Source organism: Pelophylax lessonae, assembly GCF_965119305.1.
Source record: "Pelophylax lessonae genome assembly, chromosome: 6".
In the NCBI taxonomy this organism is placed as follows: Eukaryota; Metazoa; Chordata; class Amphibia; order Anura; family Ranidae; genus Pelophylax; species Pelophylax lessonae.
In genome coordinates, this window is record NC_138773.1 from 330,685,534 (window position 1) to 330,709,325 (window position 23,792).

Below are 23,792 nucleotides of genomic sequence, written 5' to 3' on the forward strand. Positions count from 1 at the left end.
AGCTTTGTGCTTGAGATGTGGTCTTGAGTTGGGTTATTTTGACCCTATACATTATTTAATTGGCCTTCCCTTTCTCGGTATTCAGAAACGGAATAATCGCCTGTTAATATATATACTGTTAGCAGCCAGGAGAGCAATCCCACTCCTCTGGCTGGCTAATATTCCGCTCTCCAAATCTCAACTTTTGCTTCTCATTGCTGAAATTCGGAGGATGGAATTCTTAACCGCTAGTGTCTCTTATGGCACTTTTCCCCTGCATGGTACGGATCGGTTTGGCTCGGTTTTGCGCTTTTCCACTGCATGGTACGGCATGGTATGGGTTAGAACGGTTCGGTACGGTTTGGTACCGCGTCGCTTTTCCACTACATGGTACGGCGTCGGTATGGTTCGCTTAAACAGTACCACCTCGGTTGGGGTTCCAAGCAGGCCGTACCGATACCATATCCCACAATCCTTTGCATGCAGCATTGATTGTTTGTCACTACTAGCCACTGATTGGTCAGAGAATCGTTGTAATCCCACCCACTTACTACTAAGTACTACAACAGTGGAAAAGCAAACTGAGCCGAGTAGAGCCTATACAGTGCTGAAAGGTGCCGACTCGTACCACGCAGTGGAAAAGCAAACTGAGCCGAGCTGGGCCAAGCAGTGCCGAGTGGAGCAGAGCCGGTACTTGCTGTGAAAAAGTGCCATAATACTCTTCCACGATTTCATAATTGCTGGGAGACTTGGGATCAATCTGCATATGGAGAAGATCCTCCTCTTTCCTGACCTTCTCAGATCATTGAACCTCTAAACAGTTTAATACTTATAAGAACTGTTTTTCTGGTATATGTAAACTTGTATGCGCCACACGGAATTGTTATATCCATCTTACTTATTGCAATGTTTTATGTCGTGTAATGTCGAGTAGTGTTATAATATATACAAACCTTCTATGTATCCAAACAGATATATATCTATAATGTATTTTCCTATTTTTGTTTGTTTCTTTCCCTATCTTTTTGTACTGTGTCATTTATCACCTTGTTATGTTGTAACAAACAAAAACTCTTAATAAATATACAATTATGAAACAAAACTCCAATGATAACCTTTGTAGTACACACACCCATAGGCAGTTCCACCCATACTGCTTCAGACTCAGCACACTCTCCATCATCTAGATCAGGGGTCCTCAAACTAAGGCCCGCGGGCTGCATGCGGCCCACCAGGGTCCTGAACCCGGCCCGCCAGCCGGGATCGGCATAGGGCTGACTGCCTGTCACTCACTGAAGCTCTAGGCTTCAGAAAAGGGTGAACCCTAGCCCACCCATTTGTGTGATAATAGCGAATGAGAATTCGCTATTGTCACACAGATCCTCCTCCTGGCCAATCAGGAAGCGGGTCCGAGACCCGCTTCTGGATTGGCCGAAAGGCGAACCCATGCCGTTGGCCGAGGAGGAGGTGGGAGGACTTGAGGAAATGCGAGGGACTGAGGAGAAGCCGCCGCTGCAGGTAAGTGCACTGGTCTGTCTGCATTGAAGGTGGCACGGCACACTGGTCACTCTGCATTGAAAGGGGGCACACTGTGGTCACTCTGCATTGAAAGGGGGCACGCTGGTCTCACTGCATTGAAAGGGGGCACGCTGGTCTCTCTGCATTGAAAGGGGGCACGCTGGTCTCACTGCATTAAAAGGGGGCACACTGTGGTCACTCTGCATTGAAAGGGGGCACGCTGGTCTCACTGCATTGAAAGGGGGCACGCTGGTCTCTCTGCATTGAAAGGGGGCACGCTGGTCTCTCTGCATTGAAAGGGGGCACGCTGTGGTCACTCTGCATTGAAAGGGGGCACACTGTGGTCACTCTGCATTGAAAGGGGGCACGCTGTGGTCACTCTGCATTGAAAGGGGGCACGCTGTGGTCATATATATATATAAATCAAACAAAAAATATTGTATTGTTTTTCCTGTTTTTTTGTGCACTACAAATAAAATATGCGCATTGGAATTGGTTCATATTTTTTTTCAAACTATAGTCCGGCCCCCAACAGTGTCTGAGGGACCGTGAACTGGCCCCCTGTTTAAAAAGTTTGAGGACCCCTGATCTAGGTCCTCTTTCACACTCATTTGAGATCACTTCTCACATAGAGACAGACACCACCACCCCTCAGTTTTACCCTGTCTTTCCTAAAGAGAGCATAGCCAGGAATATTAATAGCCCAGTCATGTGAAGAATGAAGCCAAGATTCAGCATCAATACCAATTAAGTTATCTTTGTGCACCAAAACATCCAACTCACCTATTTTTCTTGGCAGACTTCTGGCATTGGTGAACAAACACTTTAATTCAGTATAACATTTTGCATATTTTTTATTTTGGTACAAATAGTACCATATCCAATGGTTGTTTGTAACATGGGAACCTCCTTATCACCTGCCTTAGCCCTCCCCCCATCTTTTCCCATTCTACCCACCAATAGGGACTGAGCCTTGTCTTACCTGTCTGACCCATTATGATCTAATTCACTCCCCCCTTTTATCCTAGTGTAAATACTCCTACAGCTTCCCATAACCCCCCCCCCCCCACAGCACAGCAAACCCCCTTCCATTTAGGTGCAAACCATCTTTAGCATATAGGTTGTACCCCCAATGAAAAGTCAGCCCATTGCTCTAGAAAAACCCAAATCCCTCCTTCTTACACCAGGTGTTTAGCCATGCATTCAGCTCTCTAATCTCCCCGCATAGCACAGGCAATATTTCAGAGAATATCACCTTGGAGGTCCTTCCATTCAACTTGAAGCCTAGTTCTTTCAGTTGATTCTTAAGGAGCCTCCACCTTCCATGTATGCTGTCATTGGTTCCAACATGGACCATGACAGCTGGGCCATGCCCAGCCCCTAATATTAATTTAATTGCTTCAAGTAATTGCTTTATTTTTCTGGAAAAGGAGACAACCCCAGCCACGACTATTCTGTGAAAGACCAATGGACCGTTATGGCTCCTCCATGCAGTTTTTCCCATAATTATTGGCAACGTGAAGTTGGTGCTGTGTAGTCACATGGTATCCAAAGGAGGATGAAGTTCCGCTGAATCACCTTGTCATCTATATAATATACTGTTACTGGAAATATGTAACTGGTGATACCATGGGGGGCAAACTTTTATTGTTCTCCACTTCATCTACCCTCTCCCCCCAGCCAGAAGTATCAGGCTCTCCCCTGTCTGAGGCTTAGGGAGTGAAGATCAGAGTCCCAGAGAATGAGTGCAGCATATGAGAAGTTGTGGAGCAATAAGCTATCGAGATCCCAGAAAATATAGACAATGGGAGGCTAGGACATTCCCCTCCTCCTCACTCTGGTCCTTCAATGATGAGTCCCTGTGTGCTTGTTTCCTCTTTAATTGTTTATGAGTATTTTATGGCTGCTGTAGACAAGTGATGGCACCACGCTCTGACAATATTATATCCCGATCAGACCAAATGACACTAAAATGGTTATTTTCAGGAGTCGCTGTCCCGGAGATTTGTGTGATCCCTGGACACAGTCATAGATCATCACTGGAAGATGATGTGATATTCGGGGTAGGCCTGGATGTCATTAAATATCACAAACATTGAAGGGTTGTGGATTTTATCTGTCACACTGTCATAAAGGTCGGTGGGGTTGGCTGTATTTTTGGCTGGAGGTGTTATTAACCCTTGATTTCCTGCACAGTAGAGTCCTGTGAGAACGCGGGCCAGGTACATGTGTCTCTGTCCATTTCCATCAAGCCTGGCGAAGTTAACAGAATATTTCGCATTCACTGCAAAATATGTGCCATTTCCATAAGCAGTACCTGTTTGAAAATAAAGACACGACACATCAATATGGGAAAATTCCAGAGAAGAGGTGCAGCAGTAGAGAAGGTCTGGAGGTGCGAGTGCAACAAGGCGACACTAAGACACAACACACGGATGATGCCCAGTTGCATTGTATTGCACTTGATGCTAGCTCTTAGTATTAAAGCCCAGCTTAGCTCAGGATGGAATGGGGGAGGGTTATGGCCTTGTCTGGCTTTTATCACCTGATAAAGTAACTAAGTTGTGAGGCTCTAGACCAACTTTCTCAAAGGTTCCTTCAGAGGTTGCTAGGGGTTCTTTTAGCAATGATCAATTTTTGCCTCTAAGATAAGTTCCCACTGACACTGAAGATCTTTTAGCTAACTGTAAGGGCAATATTCTCCCAATGACCGTCATGCTAATGTACTGGGAGATCTAGATATAGTTTTTATTAGCATGGGTTCCCTTAGAGTGGAAAGTTATTTCAAAGGTTCCTCAATGATAAAAGGTACCTTTTGGCTAAAAGTCTAAATCCCAGAGGAAGGAGCTATCTGAACCTCTAAAACACGTTGATCTTTCCTTAGGACTCTGCAACTCATAAACTCTGTCTGGACTATCAGAAACCTCATGGTGCTCTCTTCATTTTCCCACATTTTAAGTTTTTTTTTTTTTTAGTGTCTGTATCTCTGAAGGGGAGATTTCCCCAAAATTCCTCGTCTAGTGAAAATCCATGTGTCTGGCTGGGAGTGATACGGTGTCACTAAGGCTGAAAGTGAGAGCAAGTCTCCCCAACATAGACACAGACAGCAACAAAAACCTGGTTGAGATATGTTATGGTATGTATGCAGAAGAGTCAGCTCTGGTGGACTGCATGAAGCCTGCCATTGACCTAGAGGAAGGCAAAAACCTTTACACCATACGATCCAATTTGCTGCAACAGTAATAAAATCCTCAATCTACCGTCCTATTTCCTACAGGTATCAATGGTCCCTTATTTTCTCTCCATTTACATACACATCTAGATTAGGGATGATCGAACTTTTCAAAAGTTCGGTTCGACCAGAACACCCGAACTTCCAAAAAGTTCGGCCCGGATTTCAGAACCCCATTGAAATCAATGGGACCTGAACTTCGGTAATCAAAAAACACCATTTTGAAGCCCTAAAACCAAATAAATGCCCCTAAAAAGTGCCTAGGGTTCTGGGTCATGCCCCAGGGACTATTAATCACACAAAAAAAAGTTCTTAAAAATTGTCATTTTTGATAGAGAGCCAATTATTGAAAAAATTATTGAAAAAAAAAAAAGAGATTTCTTTGGATTTAGTTTCTGGGGGGTCTAAAAAGTGGACCTGTGAAGTTTCAGCTCTGTAGCATGTCCAGAACCAGAAAAAAAATATTGTATTTGAATTAATATAGAACAGGATTTTGTAGCTGGCGTTTTTTTGGGCATTTTTTGGACGTCTTTGGAGGCAGGCATAACATCTGAACTTCTGTGTAGGGGTATATATACACACACATGTATGTATATATACACATACACATACTGTATAGAGGTGTGAAAGTAGCAGAAACCTATGCTTGCGCTAATGAAATAATTAACACCCATATGGCTTCTCTGCTATCACACCTATATGTGTGTATGTGTATAAATACATATAAGTGTGTGTGTGTGTATATATACCCCAATACAGAATTTCTGATGTTTTGCCTGCCTCCAAAGACCCCCAAAAAATGCCCAAAAAAACGCCAGCTACAAAAACGCCCAGGTGTGTTTTTGCAGCAGGCGTTTTTTTGGGCATTTTCTGGGGGTCTTTGGAGGCAGGGAAAACATCTGAACTTCTGTATAGGGGTATATACACACACACACTTATGTGTATTTATACACATACACACATATAGGTGTTAGAGCAGAGAAGCCATATTGGTGTTAATTATTTCATTAGCGCAAGCATAGGTTTCTGCTATTTTCACACCTATATGTGTGCGTGTATATATACCCCTACACAGAAGTTCAGATGTCATGCCTGACTCCAAACATGTCCTCCAAAAAGCCCTATAAATGCCTGCAGCAAAAAGCAGGGTGACAGGGGCGAAGCCACTATCCGGTTCTATAAGTGTTCTAAGAGAAACAATCTTTTCTCTATAGCGGTCACACTGACATGGAAGGGTTTGGTCACCCTGCCATAGCAGTCAGAGTCAGTTCACCCTACACTACACTACGGTCCCCTTACACTTAACACTTTCCCTACAGAAACTAGATTATTAAATCTAACTATAGTGGAAAATAGCACCCTAACTACACTAGATATCCCTTTCCTCACACTAATAATTGCTAAATGACACTTTGAAGCAGAAGTAACAGAACTGCTTCCATTCTCTTCCACAGCCCTGTATTAAAATGGTAGAGATTTGGCGGGGCTATCTTATATACTGGGGGCGTATTCAGTAATCATTGGCCTCTGGACCCCCTAGTCACTCCAATCACATTCCTAGCATTCTCCTGCCCCCTCAATTGGCTTTTACTGATGGTTCTGGTCCAATCACGGGCTTTTAAAGCCCAGTTCCTGTCCCATTGAATTTTGGTCGGTTCTGGTTGCCGAATTCCAAACTTTTTCAGCAAAAAGTTCGGAATTCAACCGAACCTCGAACAGTCAATGTTCGGGTCGAACCGATGGTCGACCCAAACTGTTCGATCATCCCTAATCTAGATCTTATTTTTAATTATTACAGAGTTGGCTATTAATCTGTAATTGTTCCTCTGAAATCTCTCACCATTTTTCCCTGCGTAGCTCCGGTTGAATCCGTTATGATTGACATGTTGGATGGAGTTGAAGTCGGTCCCATGGAAAAGCTCTTTCTCATTGTTGTTGGAACCGTTCTTGGAGTCGATGTTCTGCTTCTTTATCTGGTAGTTGAGCCAGAGATCTCTGTTCTGTACAAGCTGAATCTGGGAGGAGAGGACATACAAAGGCTCAGATGTATACAATGTTCTACCAGCTAAACTGCAATATTCCAACTATTACACAGGAGAGGACCTGTTCTATGATGAATACAGTGACAGGTTAAGTATCATTCGGTGGGTGTAAAGGCATGATTAATATGGAAGGTCAGGTTATTAAAAATATTTATTGAAGTTCACAGCCCACAGGCTTTGATGGTTGGTGTGGTCTGGACTGACCTGGTTGAACATGATAAGAGCACTTTAGGTGCTGTAAAATTCTCCATTTCTAAGTTCTCCATCATTTTACAGCACTTAAAGGGTTCCTGTCATATTTGAACTCTGGTTCTTGGTCAGTCCTGACTACACAAACTATCACAGCCAATGCTTTGGCTCTAGTTATCACCTGTGGACTGTTACTTTCAACAAATATCTTTGATAATAGCCTCAAGTGTGACAACCTTTCTTTACATCCATCTGAATCTATCTTGAGGTGTGCCTTTTGGTTGCTACCAGAGAGGCAGCAGCTAAGACCCTATTGAGGCTTACCCACATCCAGGGCCGGCTTTTGGGGTGTGCGAGCTGTGCGGCCGCACAGGGCGCCATGGGCAACAGGGGCGCCCTGCGGCCATCACAGCTCGCACATGAACAGGCCGCACAGCGGGAGGTAAGTGGCGACCGCGGCCTGGAGAGGGTTAATACAGGCCGCGGCCGCCGCTTACCTCCCGCCGTGCGGCTGAGCCTCGGTCTCCTTTTGCTCCAGGGCTGAGATGTATGTCTCACACAGCTCAGCCTCTGATCAGCCGCCACTGATAGATCCCTCCTCTCCAGGGACGCCAGAGGAGAGATCGTCAGCTCCTCCTCCTCCTGCCTCTCCTCCTCCTCCTCCTGCCCCTTCTCCTCCTCCTCCCGCCCCTTCTCCTCCTCCCACCCCTTCTCCTCCGTACTAAGGTAAGTAAGCTCTCTCCTGCATCAAATGTAAGAGGGGCTCTGTGTGGGGGGGTCTCTTATGTAAGGGGGGGCTCTGTGTGGGGGGGTCTCTTATGTAAGGGGGGCTCTGTGTGGGGGGTCTCTTATGTTAGGGGGGGCTTTGTGTGGGGGTCTCTCATGTAAGGGGGGCTCTGTGTGGGGGTCTCTTATGTAAGGGGGGGGGCTTTGTGTGGGGTTCTCTTATGTCAGGGGGGGCTTTGTGTGGGAGTCTCTGATGTAAGGGGGGTTCTGTGGGGGTCTCTGGTGTAAGGGGGGGCTTTGTATGGGGGGTCTCTGATGTAAGGGGGGCTCTGTGTGGTGGGTCTCTGATGTAAGAGGGGGCTTTGTGTGGGGGGTCTCTAATGTAAGGGGGGCTCTGTGTGGGGGTCTCTGATGTAAGGGGGGGCTTTGTGTGGGTGGTCTCTCATGTAAGGGGGGCTCTGTGTGGGGGTCTCTTATGTAAGGGGGGGCTTTGTGTGGGGGTCTCTCATGTAAGGGGGGCTCTGTTGGGGTCTCTGATGTAAGGGGGGCTCTGTGTGGGGGGTCTCTTATGTAAGGGGGGCTTTGTGTGAGGGGTCTCTGATGTAAGGGGGGCTTTGTGTGGGGGTCTCTGATGTAAGGGGGGCTCTGTGTGGGTGATCTCTGATGTAAAGGGGGATTTGTGTGGGGGGTCTTTGATGTAAGGGGGATTTGTGTGGGGGGTCTTTGATGTAAGGGGGCTCTGTGTGGGTGGTCTCTGATGTAAAGGGGGATTTGTGTGGGGGGTCTCTGATGTAAGGGGGGCTCTGTGTGGGGGGGCTCTGATGTAAGGGGGATCTGTGTGGGGGGGCTCTGATGTAAGGGGGGCTCTGTGGGGGGTCTCTGATGTAAGGGGAGCTCTGTGTGGGGGGTCTCTGATGTAAAGGGGGCTTTGTGTGGGGGTCTCTGATGTAAGGGGGCTCTGTGTGGGGGGTCTCTGATGTAAGGGGGGCTCTGTGTGGGGGTCTCTGATGTAAAGGGGGCTCTGTGTGGGGGTCTCTGATGTAAGGGTGCTCTGTGTGGGGGGGGTCTCTGATGTAAGGGGAGCTCTGTGTGGAGGGGCCCTGATGTAAGGGGGCTCTGTGGGGGGGGGGCTCTGATGTAAGGGGAGTTTGTGTGGGGTCTCTTATGTAAGGGGGGCTCTGTGTGTGGGGGGCTCTGATGAAAGGGGGGCTCTGTGGGGGGGGCTCTGATGTAAGAGGGGCTCTGTGTGTGGGGGGGGGCTCTGATGTAAGGGTGCTCTGTGTGGGGGGCTCTGATGTAAGGGGAGCTCTGTGGGGGGGGGGGCTCTGATGTAAAGGGAGCTCTGTGGGGACGCTCTGATGTAAGGGGGGCTTTGTGTGGGGGGTCTATGATGTAAGGGGGGCTTTGTGTGGGGGTCTCTGATGTAAGGGGGGCTCTATGAGGGTCTCTGATGTAAGGGGGCTCTGTGTGGGGGGGTCTTTGATGTAAGGGGGCTCTGTGTTGGGGGTCTGATGAAAGGGATGCCTCTGTGAGGGTCTCTGATGTAAGGGGGGCCTCTGTGGGGGGTCTCTGATGTAAGGGGGGTTCCGTGGGGGGTCTCTGATGTAATGGGGTCTTTGATGTAAGGGGGGGCTCTGTGGGGGGGTCTCTGATGTAAGGGGGGCTCCGTGGGGGGTCTCTAATGTAAGGGGGGTTAAGTTATTAGTGATCATAAAAAAGAAAATCCAAATGAAGTGCAAAAAAATTGCAAGAAAATGTTACATCTTACATCTTCCTTCATCGGCCACATTGAAGGAGAATGAGTCCTAGATCATCTCCAGGGATACCAGACTGCACACTGGCCCAGCGCTGTCATACATACACGTTGAGGTCAATTATGTTATGGGTGGGATATTCTATTAAAGGTTTATGTCTGCCCATTCCATAGCGCCAATAATTTTTCTGTAATTGGAGTGCCCAGTAGGGATGATCGAATGGTTCGGGTCGACCATCAGTTCGACCCGAACATTGACTGTTCGAAATTCGGCCGAATTCCGAACTTTTTGCTGAAAAAGTTCAGAATTCGGCAACCAGAACCGACCAAAATGCAATGGGACAGGAAATGGGCCTTAAAAGCCAGTGATTGGACCAGAACCATCAGTAAAAGCCAATTGAGGGGGCAGGAGGATGCTAGGAATGTGATTGGAGTGACTAGGGGGTCCAGAGGCCAATCAGTAGTTAATACGCCCCCCCAGTATATAAGATAGCCCCGCCAAATCTCTAGCATTGTAATACAGGGACATGGAAGAGAGTGGAAGCAGTTCTGTTACTCCTGCTTCAAAAGTGTCATTTAGCAATTATTAGTGTGAGGAAAGGGATATGCAGTGTAGTTAGGGTACTATTTTCCACTATAGTTAGATTCAATAATCTAGTTTCTATAGGGAAAGTGTTAAGTGTCAGGGGGACCGTAGTGTAGTGTAGGGTGAACTGACTCTGACTGCTATGGCAGGGTGACCAAACTCTTCCATGTCAGGGTGACCACTATAGAAAAAAGATAGTTTGTATTAGAATTGCAGTAGAGCAGGGTAGTGGCTCCGCTACTTTCACACCTGGCCATTTTTGTTGCAGGCGTTTTATTGGGCTTTTTTGTGGACGTCTTTGGAGGCAGGCATGACATCTGAACTTCTGTGTAGGGGTATATATACACACACACACACATATATATGTATATATACACATAAACACATATAGGTGTGAAAGTAGCAGAACCCTATGCCTGCACTAATGAAATTATTTGCAGGCATAGGGCTCCGCTCCTATCACACCTATATGTGTGTATGTGTATATATACATATAAGTGTGTGTATATATACCCCTATACAGAAGTTCAGATGTTATGCCTGCCTCCAAAGACGCCCAAAAAATGTCAAAAAAAACGCCTGCAACAAAAACGCCCAGGTGTGTTGTTGCAAGCGTTTTTTTTTTTTGGCATTTTTTTGGCGTCTTTGGAGGCAGGCATAACATCTGAACTTCTGTATAGGGATATATATACACACACACATATATGTATTTATACACATACACACATATATCCCTAGTGCCCAGTTAATTGTCATAACCAAACCTGAGCCTAAACCCTGATTATACGCCCTCTTGTGGATACATCATCCTAAGCGATCTGTTTTCCCTTTCTGCTGTTTTGCTGTCACCTGCTGGAGAATCTACATATTGCATGCACTAGACTACTGGCAGTGGATGTGGCCTTCACACCTAGCTAAGGAGTCAGAAATTTACCTCCAGCTCATTGCCTGATCAGTGATACTCTGACTAACAACAGCTTTGGAATCCAGAGCTAAACTCTGATTACTTGGCTATCAGACCGTACATCCTGCCATTCTGTTGTAATGTTTTCTACTGTTGCCATGAAAGATGACTGAAAGGTTCTGCATCCTTGCACCTGTTTGCTGCTGCCTTTCTGCTTCAACCAGATCAACACTTTACATCTGTCCAACCAGTATCAGAAGTCACCAAAAGGAACCTCTACCAGGGGATTTATCTTGAACCATCCAACAATGGTGTGACCCGGAGGATCCATTTACTCCATGATACATACTCAGCGCCAGTCTCCAGCGCCATGTTGGTGTGTCGAGTCCCTACACTATAAGCAGAACACCATCACTGTCACCCAGAATTCTACCACTGACATCTAACATCTATAATCACAATGTATCAGAAGAAACATTACCTTCAGTATTTGGTTTGTACAGCTTTTCTGGAATTTCTGCTGTACTGCAGAGTATTCAGGAGTTCCTGGAGCAACATCCACTTCCATCACAAGAGTCCCACCCATTGGCTTCCAGTGGGATGGTAATCTGTGAGTGTCCCCATCTGAAAAATAAGATGTGCAGTCAGAATCTGAAGAAAAATCTGACAAGCAAAACTTTGGTACACAACCACACTGGAAGCATGACATGGCAGCTAATAAGTGTAGCACAATTCCCAGCCACGGTGCTGGATATGGGTCCCCCTGGGTTACCCCTAGTAACGACAGCACATTTAAGCATGTTCTCCAAGTGTGAGCACTGAGACAAGAACCAGTCCAGTATCTTTGGGTTTTTATATTTATTTTATATCTTGGATGGGAGAAGGGATGAGTGGGATACTCCTTTGGCTCAACTATGCACAAATTGCTGGAGACACTTGAAAAATGCTGATTGGCGCTGACTTGACGCTGGCTGGATGCTGGTTAACGCTGGTTAATGCTGGCCTGATGCCCATTAATGCTGAACTGACTTTTGACTGCTTTCCTGGATAAAGAAGCCCTCTTTAAGCTCCCTTAAGCACTCCTTTCTGAGGTAGCTATCTGTATACACTGCTGCACTGCTGTACACTTCTGGGCCCACACCGGTGCCCTCTTTCTCTCCTTATCTTCAGGGTTTAGACTCTGGCACCCCCCTTCTAAACCGCTCTACTGGTTAGCTGGCTCCCGGATCCCTTTGACCTTCTGGAGTGGCCCCCTATCCTAGGCAGGCCCCTGGGCAGTTTCGAGTACTCACAACACTGTTTTTCCTGGAAACTTCTGCCCAGCAGCTCCACTCGGTCAGCAACACTCTGGATCCCTCTCTGCAGCCCAGCTCAACCTCTGGTCCTCTAGGCCCACCCCCCAGGACACGCTTGCTTCCTCTGACAGGAGGAGTGACAGCCCTCAGTCTCCTCCTGGGACTCTGCTTCCCGCCAAAGACGCTCTGCCATTTGCCCCCCTCAGGCTTATACCCCATCCCAGGGTGCATTGCGGCAGGTCCCGCCCACTGAGATAGATATAAGCCCTGGTGTGCTATTGGCCAGGTTTCCTCCACTGTCCAACAAGAGCCCTCATTGGATACAGTGGGGAGACTCCCCAAGCTCAACAGACCACACCTGGAAACACATGACAGCCTAGCTGAATGATCAGGCCCCCTGATAAGCAGACAGGGCCACACTATGCTCTTTCCTAGCACCTACCTAGGAGGGTGCTACATCAGAATGGTAGAGAAGATAATTCTGAGGTCCCCTCATACACTCAGGCCTCTGCTCTCTGGATGCGATAAAGCCACCAAATCAAACCAGAGAAGCAGATTGTCCACTCTATCCTAGATGGTCTATCCTAAGCTGTCCCATTTTCTCCATGTCCCTGCAATATAGGAAATGGTAACTAGCCATAAATGGGCAGATGTGTCAAGAGAAATGATGGATGATGAGACATCTGGCTGCCATTGAATTTTTTGAGCTCATCTTGCTGGGGTCTGAGGCAAGGTCCAAGAAATCCAAGCTGGCCTGCGGTAGGACTGGGAGGATCAGGAATATGTCTGCTTGTTGGAGCATCTTCAAAGGAGTTTGCTATGCAGAGAGATATCCAAGAGAGCTTGGGGTAAGCGGCTGCTACATAATCATTACAAGGAGACCTTATTACTCATCCCTTAAAGGTACCTGTAACTGCTTGCGTAGGTCATAGGAATAATTCCTATTGAGAGTCTCCTGCTAAAATATTAGGAACACAAATCGCCACTCCTAAAGGTTCTAATGTCACTGGGAGGGTACTACTTAGGATCGCCAATAGCTGCTCTAGGGTCACCATTAACTTTGACATTACTGAAAGGCCCCTACTTAAGAAATTTTAGCCAACGTCCAATACACCATTGAATTTTGCTGCTGAAATAGGATGGCCTGGGTTATTTTGCTGGTTTTGGGTATTCTCTAACACCAACCCTCTCTCCATTTGTTGAGCAAATAAACTTCAGAAAGACTAAACTGACTGAAACCTGACTATCACCCATGGTCTACCATCGGGTGTAGCTATAGGAAGGGTAGAAGATTCCATGACAATCCCGTATCGCCTATGGAAGAAATGCTACAGCTGTCTTGGTTGAGGAGACTCTTCCCTGCAATGGCAACTCTTATTTTTTGTTGAGTTTATACAATATGTAGCGCTACCCCCACAGGAGCTGCTTGAATATTGGTGCCTGAGCCTCCCACTGATTGATCCACAGCCAATCACAGTGTATTTTCACTCAGTCCGCTCTTTATCTCCAATGACCAGTTTAAGGGATTTGTTTTTTATGTTTTATTTGGAGAACTTGGATAGGAGAAGAGAATTAGTAGGATACCGAAAAATTAACTATTCACAGGCGAGGACAACTCTCCCAACAGAACAGTTTATCAGTAGGTCCATACAGCAGCTGTACAAAATGAATAAGTCCCTTTTGTAGCTGAAGGAACTCAGCAAACTTTGCCTCTTCAAGACACTAGTCAGTGTCCCCTTTAGCTTGCACCCAGCAGCTGACTTCTATACCCCAGAAGGGGGATCTAGCAGCACACATCCCAGAGATCCCCTATGGGTGGTTTGTACTTACAAAGCTCCTGATGCACCAATGGCAGCCTTCCTCAGCAGTACCAGACAGAATCCGCAGACATCCTCCCCCAGTCAGCTCTCACAAGAACCACGTGTTGCAGCTTGAGTATTTTAGGCCCTTGGGTCCACCACCTGAGACCGCATGGCAGTCGCTGAGGCGGGGCAGAAGCCCCCTCCCCTCTCAGACCTCTCTGTTTATAGGAAGACCCATGTGCTCTTCAGATAGGAATTCAGTTAGACAGCATGCCTTGGGGCACATCCCTTTCTAATTGGCCAGGGCTGTATAGACATCGTTCTCTCAACTGCAAGGTTTCCTCCCACTGTCTTGTACATCCCATAGCTACCAGACCAGTGTATTTTAAGACAGCATGAGCAGCACCAGAACACACTGAGCAGACTCCACCAATCAGACACAGCTCTCTGTTAAGCAGACAGTGAATATATTTGCCTAGCTGTCTCCCTGTTAAGCAGAGAAACTAAAAACGTTATACACTCACTCTAGCACCTACCTAGGAGGGCACTACAAATACAATCAATGAATTACCAATAAAAGTCATATTACCATGTTTCACAATGCGTTGGATCTGAATTTGGTTCCCATGCCGGTCTGTGGCCGTTTCTCCTTGTAAACTGACAGTATATTGGTTTCCTTGAATCTGGATTGTGGTCTGGACCTTGTTGTCATTTTTTGCCTCTTCCAGCTCCAGGTTTGTCATCTTGTCGAAAGGAACCATAGTTCCTCCATTGTCATATCTCCATTCCACCAGTTTCCCTGTGAGCTCTGCTGCCCGCTCCCGGTTCTTTCTGTCTTTTACCCGTTTTATAATTGTTTCGATTTCCCCGGACACATGCAGGACATCCCGGGTGAGGCCCACAATCCGGATGGAGGGGTCTGGTGGCTTGTAGATGACATGGACCTGAAACTTTTTTTGGAGGTCGGACATCGTCTGCACCTCGGCTTCCTCTAATTCTGAGATACATTCCTCTCTGATCACCTTCTCTGCCTGCTCATTGTCAATCATCTGCTGTAGCCAAGTCTTCGTCCTGTCCACATTACTTTTATCTTCAGCACACAAGCTGAACACCACAGGCTCAATGCAGTCCATCAAATGGAAGGCGGTGAGCTTCTGAACTGGCTTCAGGGCTTTTGGTGACGTAAAAAATTCTACAGAGTGAGAAAAGAGACAATGGTGTCAAAAACTGCTCTGAAAATGGAAATATAAATTGTGAAGAAATAGTTTATGAATGGGTTGTAGACTAGCTTTCGGTAACATGTGGATTTACATCTACTTTAATCGGTGAAGCATTAAATATCCACTGAACTTTACACAGAACATCCTCAGTTCCTCAGCTGAAATCCATGTTACGTAATCCTGGTCTACATCCGGTTCATAAACTATAACATAACTTAAAGACCAAACTGTGCCCCTGTGTTTGTTTTTTATTGTTGGCATTCAACAGTATGGTGATGGTCAGTGGCAGCCGATGCGTTGGGGGCACAGGGGGGCCGCCCCCCTATCCATGCATCCGGCCCCCTAATCTACATGCGGGGCACTGGACGTATGGAGTTCAATGGGTTTTTTTTTTTTTAATCACCTGATTAGAGCCAGAGGCTCTAATAGGCTTTAGAAAAGGGTGGACCCGGGGCGCAGAGCAGTGCGCCCCGAGCCCACCCATTGTGTGACAATAGCGAATGAAAATTCGCTATTGTCACACGGATCCTCCTCCTGGCCAATCAGGAAGCAGGTCCGAGACCCGCTTCCTGATTAGCCGAAAGGCAAAAACCATGCCATTGGCCGAGGAGGAGGCGGGAGGACTCGAGCAGACGCCGGGGGACTGAGGAGAAGCCGCCACTGCAGGTACGTGCACTGGTCTGTCTGCATTGAAAGGGACACGGGACGCTGGTCTGTCTGCATTGAAGGGGGCAGGGCACGCTGGTCTGTCTGCATTGAAGGGGGCACGGCACGCTGGTCTGTCTGCATTGAAGGGGGCACGGCACGCTGGTCTGTCTGCATTGAAAGGGGGCACGCTGGTCACTCTGCATTGAAAGGGGGCACGCTGGTCACTCTGCATTGAAAGGGGACACGCTGGTCACTCTGCATTGAAACGGGGCACGGCATGCTGGTCACTCTGCATTGAAAGGGGCATGGCCCGCTGGTCTGTCTGCATTGAAGGGGACACACTATACCTTAATAACTGAAGGCCCCTTTCACACTTTTGTGACCTCAAAGTCACGCAATTTTTTACAACGTTTTTTGCCGCAAAGCAATGCCTATTACATTTTTCTGTTTGCGCCCCCCAAAAAATTTTGAGCACCAGCCGCCACTGGCGATGGTATAAATATAAAACTTTGAATATTGGGATGCCATCTTCTGCACACCGAAGGGCTTTTCATGATCACCTTGGGCTATGATAGAGATAAGTGAACTTAGATTTGAAGCAGCACACTGTGATATTCACACCGTGATATTCAATCCCAAATACACTTTTATTCAAATAGTAGATTATCTGCAAAGCCAACGTGTTTTAGGGGTTGTATCCCCTTTATCAGAGCTTGAGAGAATGAAGCAAATATACTGTATGTGGACTCAATAATAGGCATATAGTTGGATTATGTTGGAGTTTTGGGAGTTAGCAGTTGATTTAAGCTCATTACTGACTCCGCATACACTTTATCCTTGTTTTATTCTTTTAAAGAGGAAGTCTCGCAATATACTGTATCTTCTCTTCATCCTTCCTATCAGGGGGGCAAAGTGCATGTCGCCTTTTGTCCCATTTTGATAGGTGCTGTGTATCCTGATCGAGTATGATGGACAGCACGCTCCTTCACCCCTTACTGCTGTCTGACCTTGCTGCTATGTAGAAGATGAATTATTATTATTATTATTATTCAGGATTTACATAGCGCCAACAGTTTACGCAGCTCTGTACAATATAAAAGGGAGACAATACAGTTACAATACAATAAAATACAAGAGAATTAAGAGGGCCCTGCTCAGAAGAGCTTACAATCTTATGGGTTGGGCAGGTGTTACAAGAGGTTGTAACTGTGGGGAATGAGCTGATGAAAGAGGTCAAAGATTATAGGCTTCCATGAAGAGATGAGTTTTCAGGGATCTAGAGAAGGAGATAGCCAGACAGGTTGAGGTAGAGCGTTCCAGAGGATGGGAGAGGCTCTGGAGAAATCCTGGAGATGAGCATGGGAGGAGGAGACAAGGGAGCTTGAGAGTAAAAGGTCTTGAGAGCAGCAGAGAGGTGATATTTGGAGACAAGATTGGCAATTACGCTCAGGGCAAAGTTGTCAATGGCTTTGTATGTTGTGGTTAGTATTTTGAATTTAATTCGCTAGGCAATTGGGAGCCAGTGTAGGGATTGGGGAGGGTCGGCAGACAATAAGTGGTTGGTAAGGTGGATAACCCGGCAGAAGCATTCATGATAGACTGAAGAGGGGATAGCTTATGGAGAGGTAGGCCTATGAGAAGGGAGTTGCAATAGTCAAGGCGAGAGATAAAAAGGGAGGGAATAACTAATTAGCATTGATTGACAGCACTTGTCTCTAGAACCCAGAACTTACCCAAGACTAGCACCCTCAAAATGCATGCAGAGGGGTCATGTTAAAGCAACTGCCTGGAAAGCCTTTATGCTTGGGCTGGGTGACAGCAGAGGGTGCAGGAGTAAGAGAACAGACAAGACCAAACATGATGACGCCAGTGTGCCCAACAGATACACCCAAGATATGCATGGTGACAGCAAAGTGGGCAAGGGCAACAGCAGTGGCGGCTGGTGAAGTTTTAAGATGGGGGGGCGCAAGACCCCGCCCTTCATTTTGACCCCTCCCATTTCTCAGAAGCCCCACCCCTTATAGACTCCACCCATTTCACCCCCTGTATTTTGCTTGCGTGAACAAATTCTCCCAATATATCACATATTAACCACTTCCATACAGAGCAGTTAGACACCCTTCCTGCCCAGACCAATTTTCAGCTTTCAGCACTCTCACACTTTGAATGACAATTGCTCAGTCATGCTACACTGTAACCAAACAACATTTTTATCATTTTTTTCACACAAATAGAGCTTTCTTTTGGTGGTATTTGATCACAACTGGGGTTTTTTTTTTTTCGTGATATATGCAAAAAAAGAGCAAAAATTTTGAAAAAAAAAAACACTTTTTTTTTGTTTCAATTATAAAATTTTGCAAAAAATTTATTTTTCTTCATACATTTGGGCCAAAATGTATACTGCTACGTGTCTCTGGTAAAATTAACCCAAATTAGTGTATATTATTTAGTCTGTGTGAAAGTTATTGAGTCTAGAAGCTATGGTACCAATTACTGAAAATTGATCACACCAGATGTACTGACTGCCTGTCTCCTTTCTTGAGGCCCTGAAATGTCAGGACAGTACAAATACTGCCCAAATGACCCCTTTTTGTAAAGTAGACAGTCCAAGGTATTTAGTAAGAGGCATGGTGGGTTTTTTGAAGTTGTAATTTTTTCCCACAATTCTTGGGAAAATGAAGAAAAAATTTTTTTTTCTTTTTTTTCCCACAAAGTTGTCAATTTATAAGCTATTTCTAACACATAGCATGTACACAGCAAAAATGACACCCAAAAATACATTCTGCTACTCCTTCCGAGTATGGCGATACCACATGTGTGAGACTTTTACACAGCCTGGCCACAAAAAGAGACTCCACGTCCAAGAAGCACCTTCAGGCGTTCTAGGAGCATAAATACACATAAAACTTTCTTACTACCTATCACACTTTTCAAGGCCCTAGAGCACCAATACAATGGAAAAGTCCACAAAATGACCCCATTTTGGAAAGCAAACACTCCAACGTATATTCTATGAGGCATTATGGGTCGTTTGAACATATCATTTTTTTCCACAAGTTTTTGGAAAATGTGGGAAACAAATGAAAACCTTTTTTTTTACACAAAGTTGTAAATTTATAGGATATTTCTAACACATAGCATGTACACAGCAAAAATTACACCCCAAAATACATTCTGCCACTCCTCCTGAGTATGGCAATACCACATGTGTGAAACTTTTTCACAGCCTAGCCATATAGAGGGGCCCAACATCCAAGGAGCATCATCATGCATCCTAGCCACTTACCTAGGCCTATCTTTGACATTTGGTGTTTACAAGCTAAAATCAGTTGTTTTGCTAGAAAACTGCTTAGAACCCCCAAACATTATATATTTTTTTTAGCAGAGACCCTAGAGAATAAAATGGAGATTATTGCAATATTTTTTATCACACCGTATTTGCGCATCGGTCTTCCAAACGCATTTTTTTTGGAAAAAATTCACTTTTTTTAATTAAAAAATAAGAAACCAGTAAAGTTAGCCCAATTTTTTTCCATAATGTGAAAGATAATGTTACGCCGAGTAAATAGATACCCAACATGTCATGTTTCAAAATTGCGCACGCTCACGGAATGGCGACAAACTTTGGTACTTAAAAATCCCCATAGGCGACAATTTAAAAATTTCTACAGGTTGCCATCTTTGAGTTACAGAGGAGGTCTAGGGCTCAAATTATTCCCCTTGCTCTAACGATCGCGACGATACCTCACATGTGTGGTTTGAACACCGTTTACATATGTGGGTGGGGTTTCCATATGCGTTCGCTTCTGCGCGCGAGCTAACGGGGACAGGGCGCTTTAATTTTTTTTTTTACTATTTATTTTATTTATTATTTTTTATTTTTACACCGTTTAAAAAAAAAAAAATTGATCATTTTTATTTCTATTAAAAGGAATGTAAACATTCCTCGTAATAGAAATAGGCACGACAGGACCTCTTTTTTGTGAGATCTGGGGTCAAAAAGTCCTCAGATCTCACAAGTACACTAAAAAAAAAGGACCTTTACACCGGTTGCTAGGCAACAACATTTTCCGTAGCTCCGGTCCTCCAAGACCATAGAGTCAAGTGAGGGCTAGCTTGCCCTCACTCGACATCCTGTCTGTGAGGATCTGGGACCGGATTGTTTTCCCCGCTGCCGGCGGGTCCGGTAAGCGGGGAAAAGGACCGGAACGCGGCGGGAGGGGGCGCCTCTTCCGCCATCCCGGAAGGGTGATCCCGCGGCGAATCCGCCACTGGGACCACTCTTATCGGAAAGCCAACCGTCCACCGTTTAAAAAAATACCAGGGTTATGGCAGCTATCTGCTGCCATAACACCGGTATTTAGGTTTAAACGGAGGACGTATATAAACCTTTTTGGACTTGGACATGGTGGCTGTATGAAGGGTGACAGGTACTCGGGTACTGATGAGCAGGTGGCAGGTACTCAGGTACTCCGATAGGCAGGTGACAGGTACTCGGGTACTCTGATGGGCAGGTGACAGGCAGGTGATAGGTACTGATGAGTAGTACTGATACTGATAGGTGATACTGTAGTGATGGGTACTGATGATCAGTACTGATACGTGATAGGTACTGATGAGTACTGATGAGTAGTGATGGGTACTGATGAGCAGGCGGCAAGTACTCGGGTACTTCAGGCCTCAGGTACTCTGATGAGCAGGTGGAAGGTACTCGGGTACTCTGATGGGTAGGTGACAGGTACTCAGGTACTCTGATGACGGGTACTCCGTTGACAGGTACTCAAAGTACCCGAGTACCTGTCATCAGAGTACCCGAGTACCTGTCATCAGAGTACCCGAGTACCTGTCATCAGAGTACCCGAGTACCCGTCATCAGAGTACCCAAGTACCTGTCATCAGAGTACCCGAGTACCCGTCATCAGAGTACCCGAGTACCCGTCATCAGAGTACCCGAGTACCTGTCATCAGAGTACCCGAGTACCTGTCATCAAAGTACCCAAGTACCTGTCATCAGAGTACCCGAGTACCTGTCATCAGAGTACCTGCGTACCCGTCATCAGAGTACCCGAGTACCTGTCATCAGAGTACCCGAGTACCTGTCATCAGAGAACCCGAATACCTGTCACCAGCCCATCAGAGTACCCGAGTACCTGTCATCAGAGTACCTGATGGGCTGGTGACAGGTACTCGGGTACTTTGATGGGCTAGTGACAGGTGCTCTTTATTGGGGGGGGGGCAATCAGTGTGTTTGGGGTGCACTGTACTTGGTAACTAGCTGTTACCACACTCTCTTCCTCACACAGGATCAGTGTGTGAGGAGGAGAACACAGTGACAGCTAGTTACCATGTTCTCTGTTGACATTTGTGACCGGCTGTGATTGGACACAGCCGGTCACGTGGTAAAGAGCCAATTTCATTGGCTCTTTACCTAGATCGGGGATCGACTCTGTCCGAGGGACGAGCCTCGTCCCAGATCGCTGCTCTGCGCGCCCCCGGGGGCGCGCATTGCAGAGAGAACGAGCGGCTCGTGCTGGAGCCGCTCATGTGATCGGCTGTGATTGACACAGCCGATCACGTGGTAAACAGACAATTTCTATTGGCTGTTTACCTTGATCAGGGATGGGCTATGTCCAAGGGACGAGCCTCACCCCCGATCGCCGCGCTGCGCGCCCCCGGGGGCGCGCAGTAGAGGGGAGATCCGGGCGACGTCATATGACGACGGCCCGGATCCTCACAACCACTTTGCCGACGTCATTTTACATGACTCGGTATGGAAGTGGTTAAGGGGTCTCTCAGCACTAGTATATCCCATAATAGGGAGCAGGGGCCCTATTATGGGATATACTGTGAGAGATACCCTATTATGGGATACACTGACTGAGAGTGGTACAAACCCCACAGTACAGGCCCCCTAGCACAAACCCCACAGTACAGGCCCCCTAGCACAAACCCCACAGTACAGGCTCCCTAGCACAAACCCCATAGTACAGACCTCCTAGCACTAATCCCACAGTACAGGCCCCCTTTCAATGCAGTGACCAGTATACATGCCCCCTTCAATGCAGTGACCAGCGTACATGCCCCCTTTCAAAGCAGAGACCAGCGTACATGCCCCCTTTCAATGCAGTGACCAGCGTACAGGCCCCCTTTCAATGTAGTGACAAGCGTACAGGCCCCTTTCAATGTAGTGACCAGCATACATGCCCCCTTTCAATGCAGTGACAAGCGTACAGGCCCCCTTTCAATGTAGTGACAAGCGTACAGGCCCCTTTCAATGTAGTGACCAGTATACATGTACCCTTTCAATGCAGTGACCAGTATACATACCCCTCAATGTAGTGACCAGCATACATGCCCCCTTTCAATGCAGAGACCAGCGTGCGTGCCCCCTTCAAAGCAGACAGTACTGGGCTAGTGGGCTGGCAAGTGGCAATGGATGGAGGATGGTGCTGGATGGTAGAGTGCTGCGGGAGGTGCATGCATGGCTGCACTGTGCACAGTGCAGCCATGCATGCACCTCCCGCAGCACTCTACCATCCAGCACCATCCTCCATGGCTCCATCCATTGCCACTTGCCAGCGCTAGTACAGCCGGTCCCGGTGCCTTCTCTTACCTTCGCGGAGACTAACGTTCCGGTCCTCCGGTCAGGTGGTCACCTCGCGTCAGAGGACAGGTCACCATCAGCTCAGCTTCTTCCGAGTCGGCGGCCGGTGCGAGACTACTTCGGGCGGCTCCGGCTGGATCCAGTGGAGTCTGTCCAACTCCTCACGCGGCTCCCCTCTCTCTGTGACGGCGGGCGGGAAGGACGTGACGCCGGGGTGGTGCACCGCCCCCACGCGCCACATGGCCAAAGGACTGTCCTGGGATGTCCTCCTGTGATTGGTCCAGGCTGGAGTCTGGACCAATCACAGTCAGGAGTCCAGTAAAGTGGGGTGTGTCAGGGCGCATTGCTCTGCGCCCCGACACTCCCCCAGAAGGCCGCCAATCGGCGCCTCTATTCGGCTCAGGTGGGGTCAAACCCCCCCCCCCCCATACCCACCACTAGGTCCGGCGCCCCTAGTGGCTGAAAATGCACATTTTTTTTTAAATCTTTTTTTTTGGGGGGGGGGCGGTGCCCCTGTGCCCCCTATGGGCCGGCCGCCACTGGGCAACAGAGCAGGCAAGATCAATGATGTTGATATCAGAGCGACCAAGAAGCAGGCCTGAAATGTGATGTGACAACAGGGAGGGCGGTGGCAAAATAGTATACTAGAAGATGGAGTCAGCATATCCAAGTACACCCGAAATTCATGGTGAAAACAGATGGGATGTGACCGACAGAACACATTAAATCCATAATGATGACTTCAAAATGCCTAAGATGCATGGTGACAGCATAGGGGGCAGGAGCAACAGAGCAGAAAAGACCTGTAATTGGCGATGGACCCAACACTCCCCTGTTTGGTTCGTAGCAGAATTCCCGAACAGGGGAAATATTCTGACCCAAATTGCAAAGCCCATTGAAGTCAATGGGAGCCGAACAGAAAAAATCAAAAGTTCCCATTTTGAAGACTTATGGGGTATGGGGGTCCTGGTGCTGCCCTGGGGGACGTGTATCAATGCAAAAAAATTTTTATAAAAAATGATAGTTTTCATTAGGAGCAGTGATTTTAATGATACTTAAAGTGCAAATATAAAAATGAAAAATTCCTTTAAATATAGTGCCTGGGGGGGGGGGGCCCCGTAGTCTGCATGTAAAGTGGCGCATCTGTACCATGTATAGAACCTGCTGCAGCAAAACTGTTAATTCTCAAGAAAAAAAAAAAGGAGTCAAATCCCATTTAAAATGACTCGCAGTTGCAAGGGCCTGGTATGGACTGGGGGGGACCCCTATGTCTTTTTTTTTTTTTTTTTTTTTT

The 23,792-nt window shown here is 46.9% G+C and overlaps 1 protein-coding gene across 1 annotated transcript in view; it reads right to left on the reverse strand.

Annotated features, from left to right (window-relative positions):
- Positions 1-23,792, reverse strand: part of LOC309558766 (protein mono-ADP-ribosyltransferase PARP14-like) — a 343,037-nt gene that overhangs the window by 124,976 nt on the left and 194,269 nt on the right. The window contains exons 14-17 of the mRNA XM_082261814.1: positions 14,616-15,218; positions 11,411-11,553; positions 6,570-6,744; positions 3,538-3,814 (exon numbers count right to left, since the gene is read on the reverse strand). Coding sequence (XP_082117940.1) covers positions 3,538-3,814; positions 6,570-6,744; positions 11,411-11,553; positions 14,616-15,218 — 1,198 coding nt within the window. The remainder of the gene's footprint in view (positions 1-3,537; positions 3,815-6,569; positions 6,745-11,410; positions 11,554-14,615; positions 15,219-23,792) is intronic.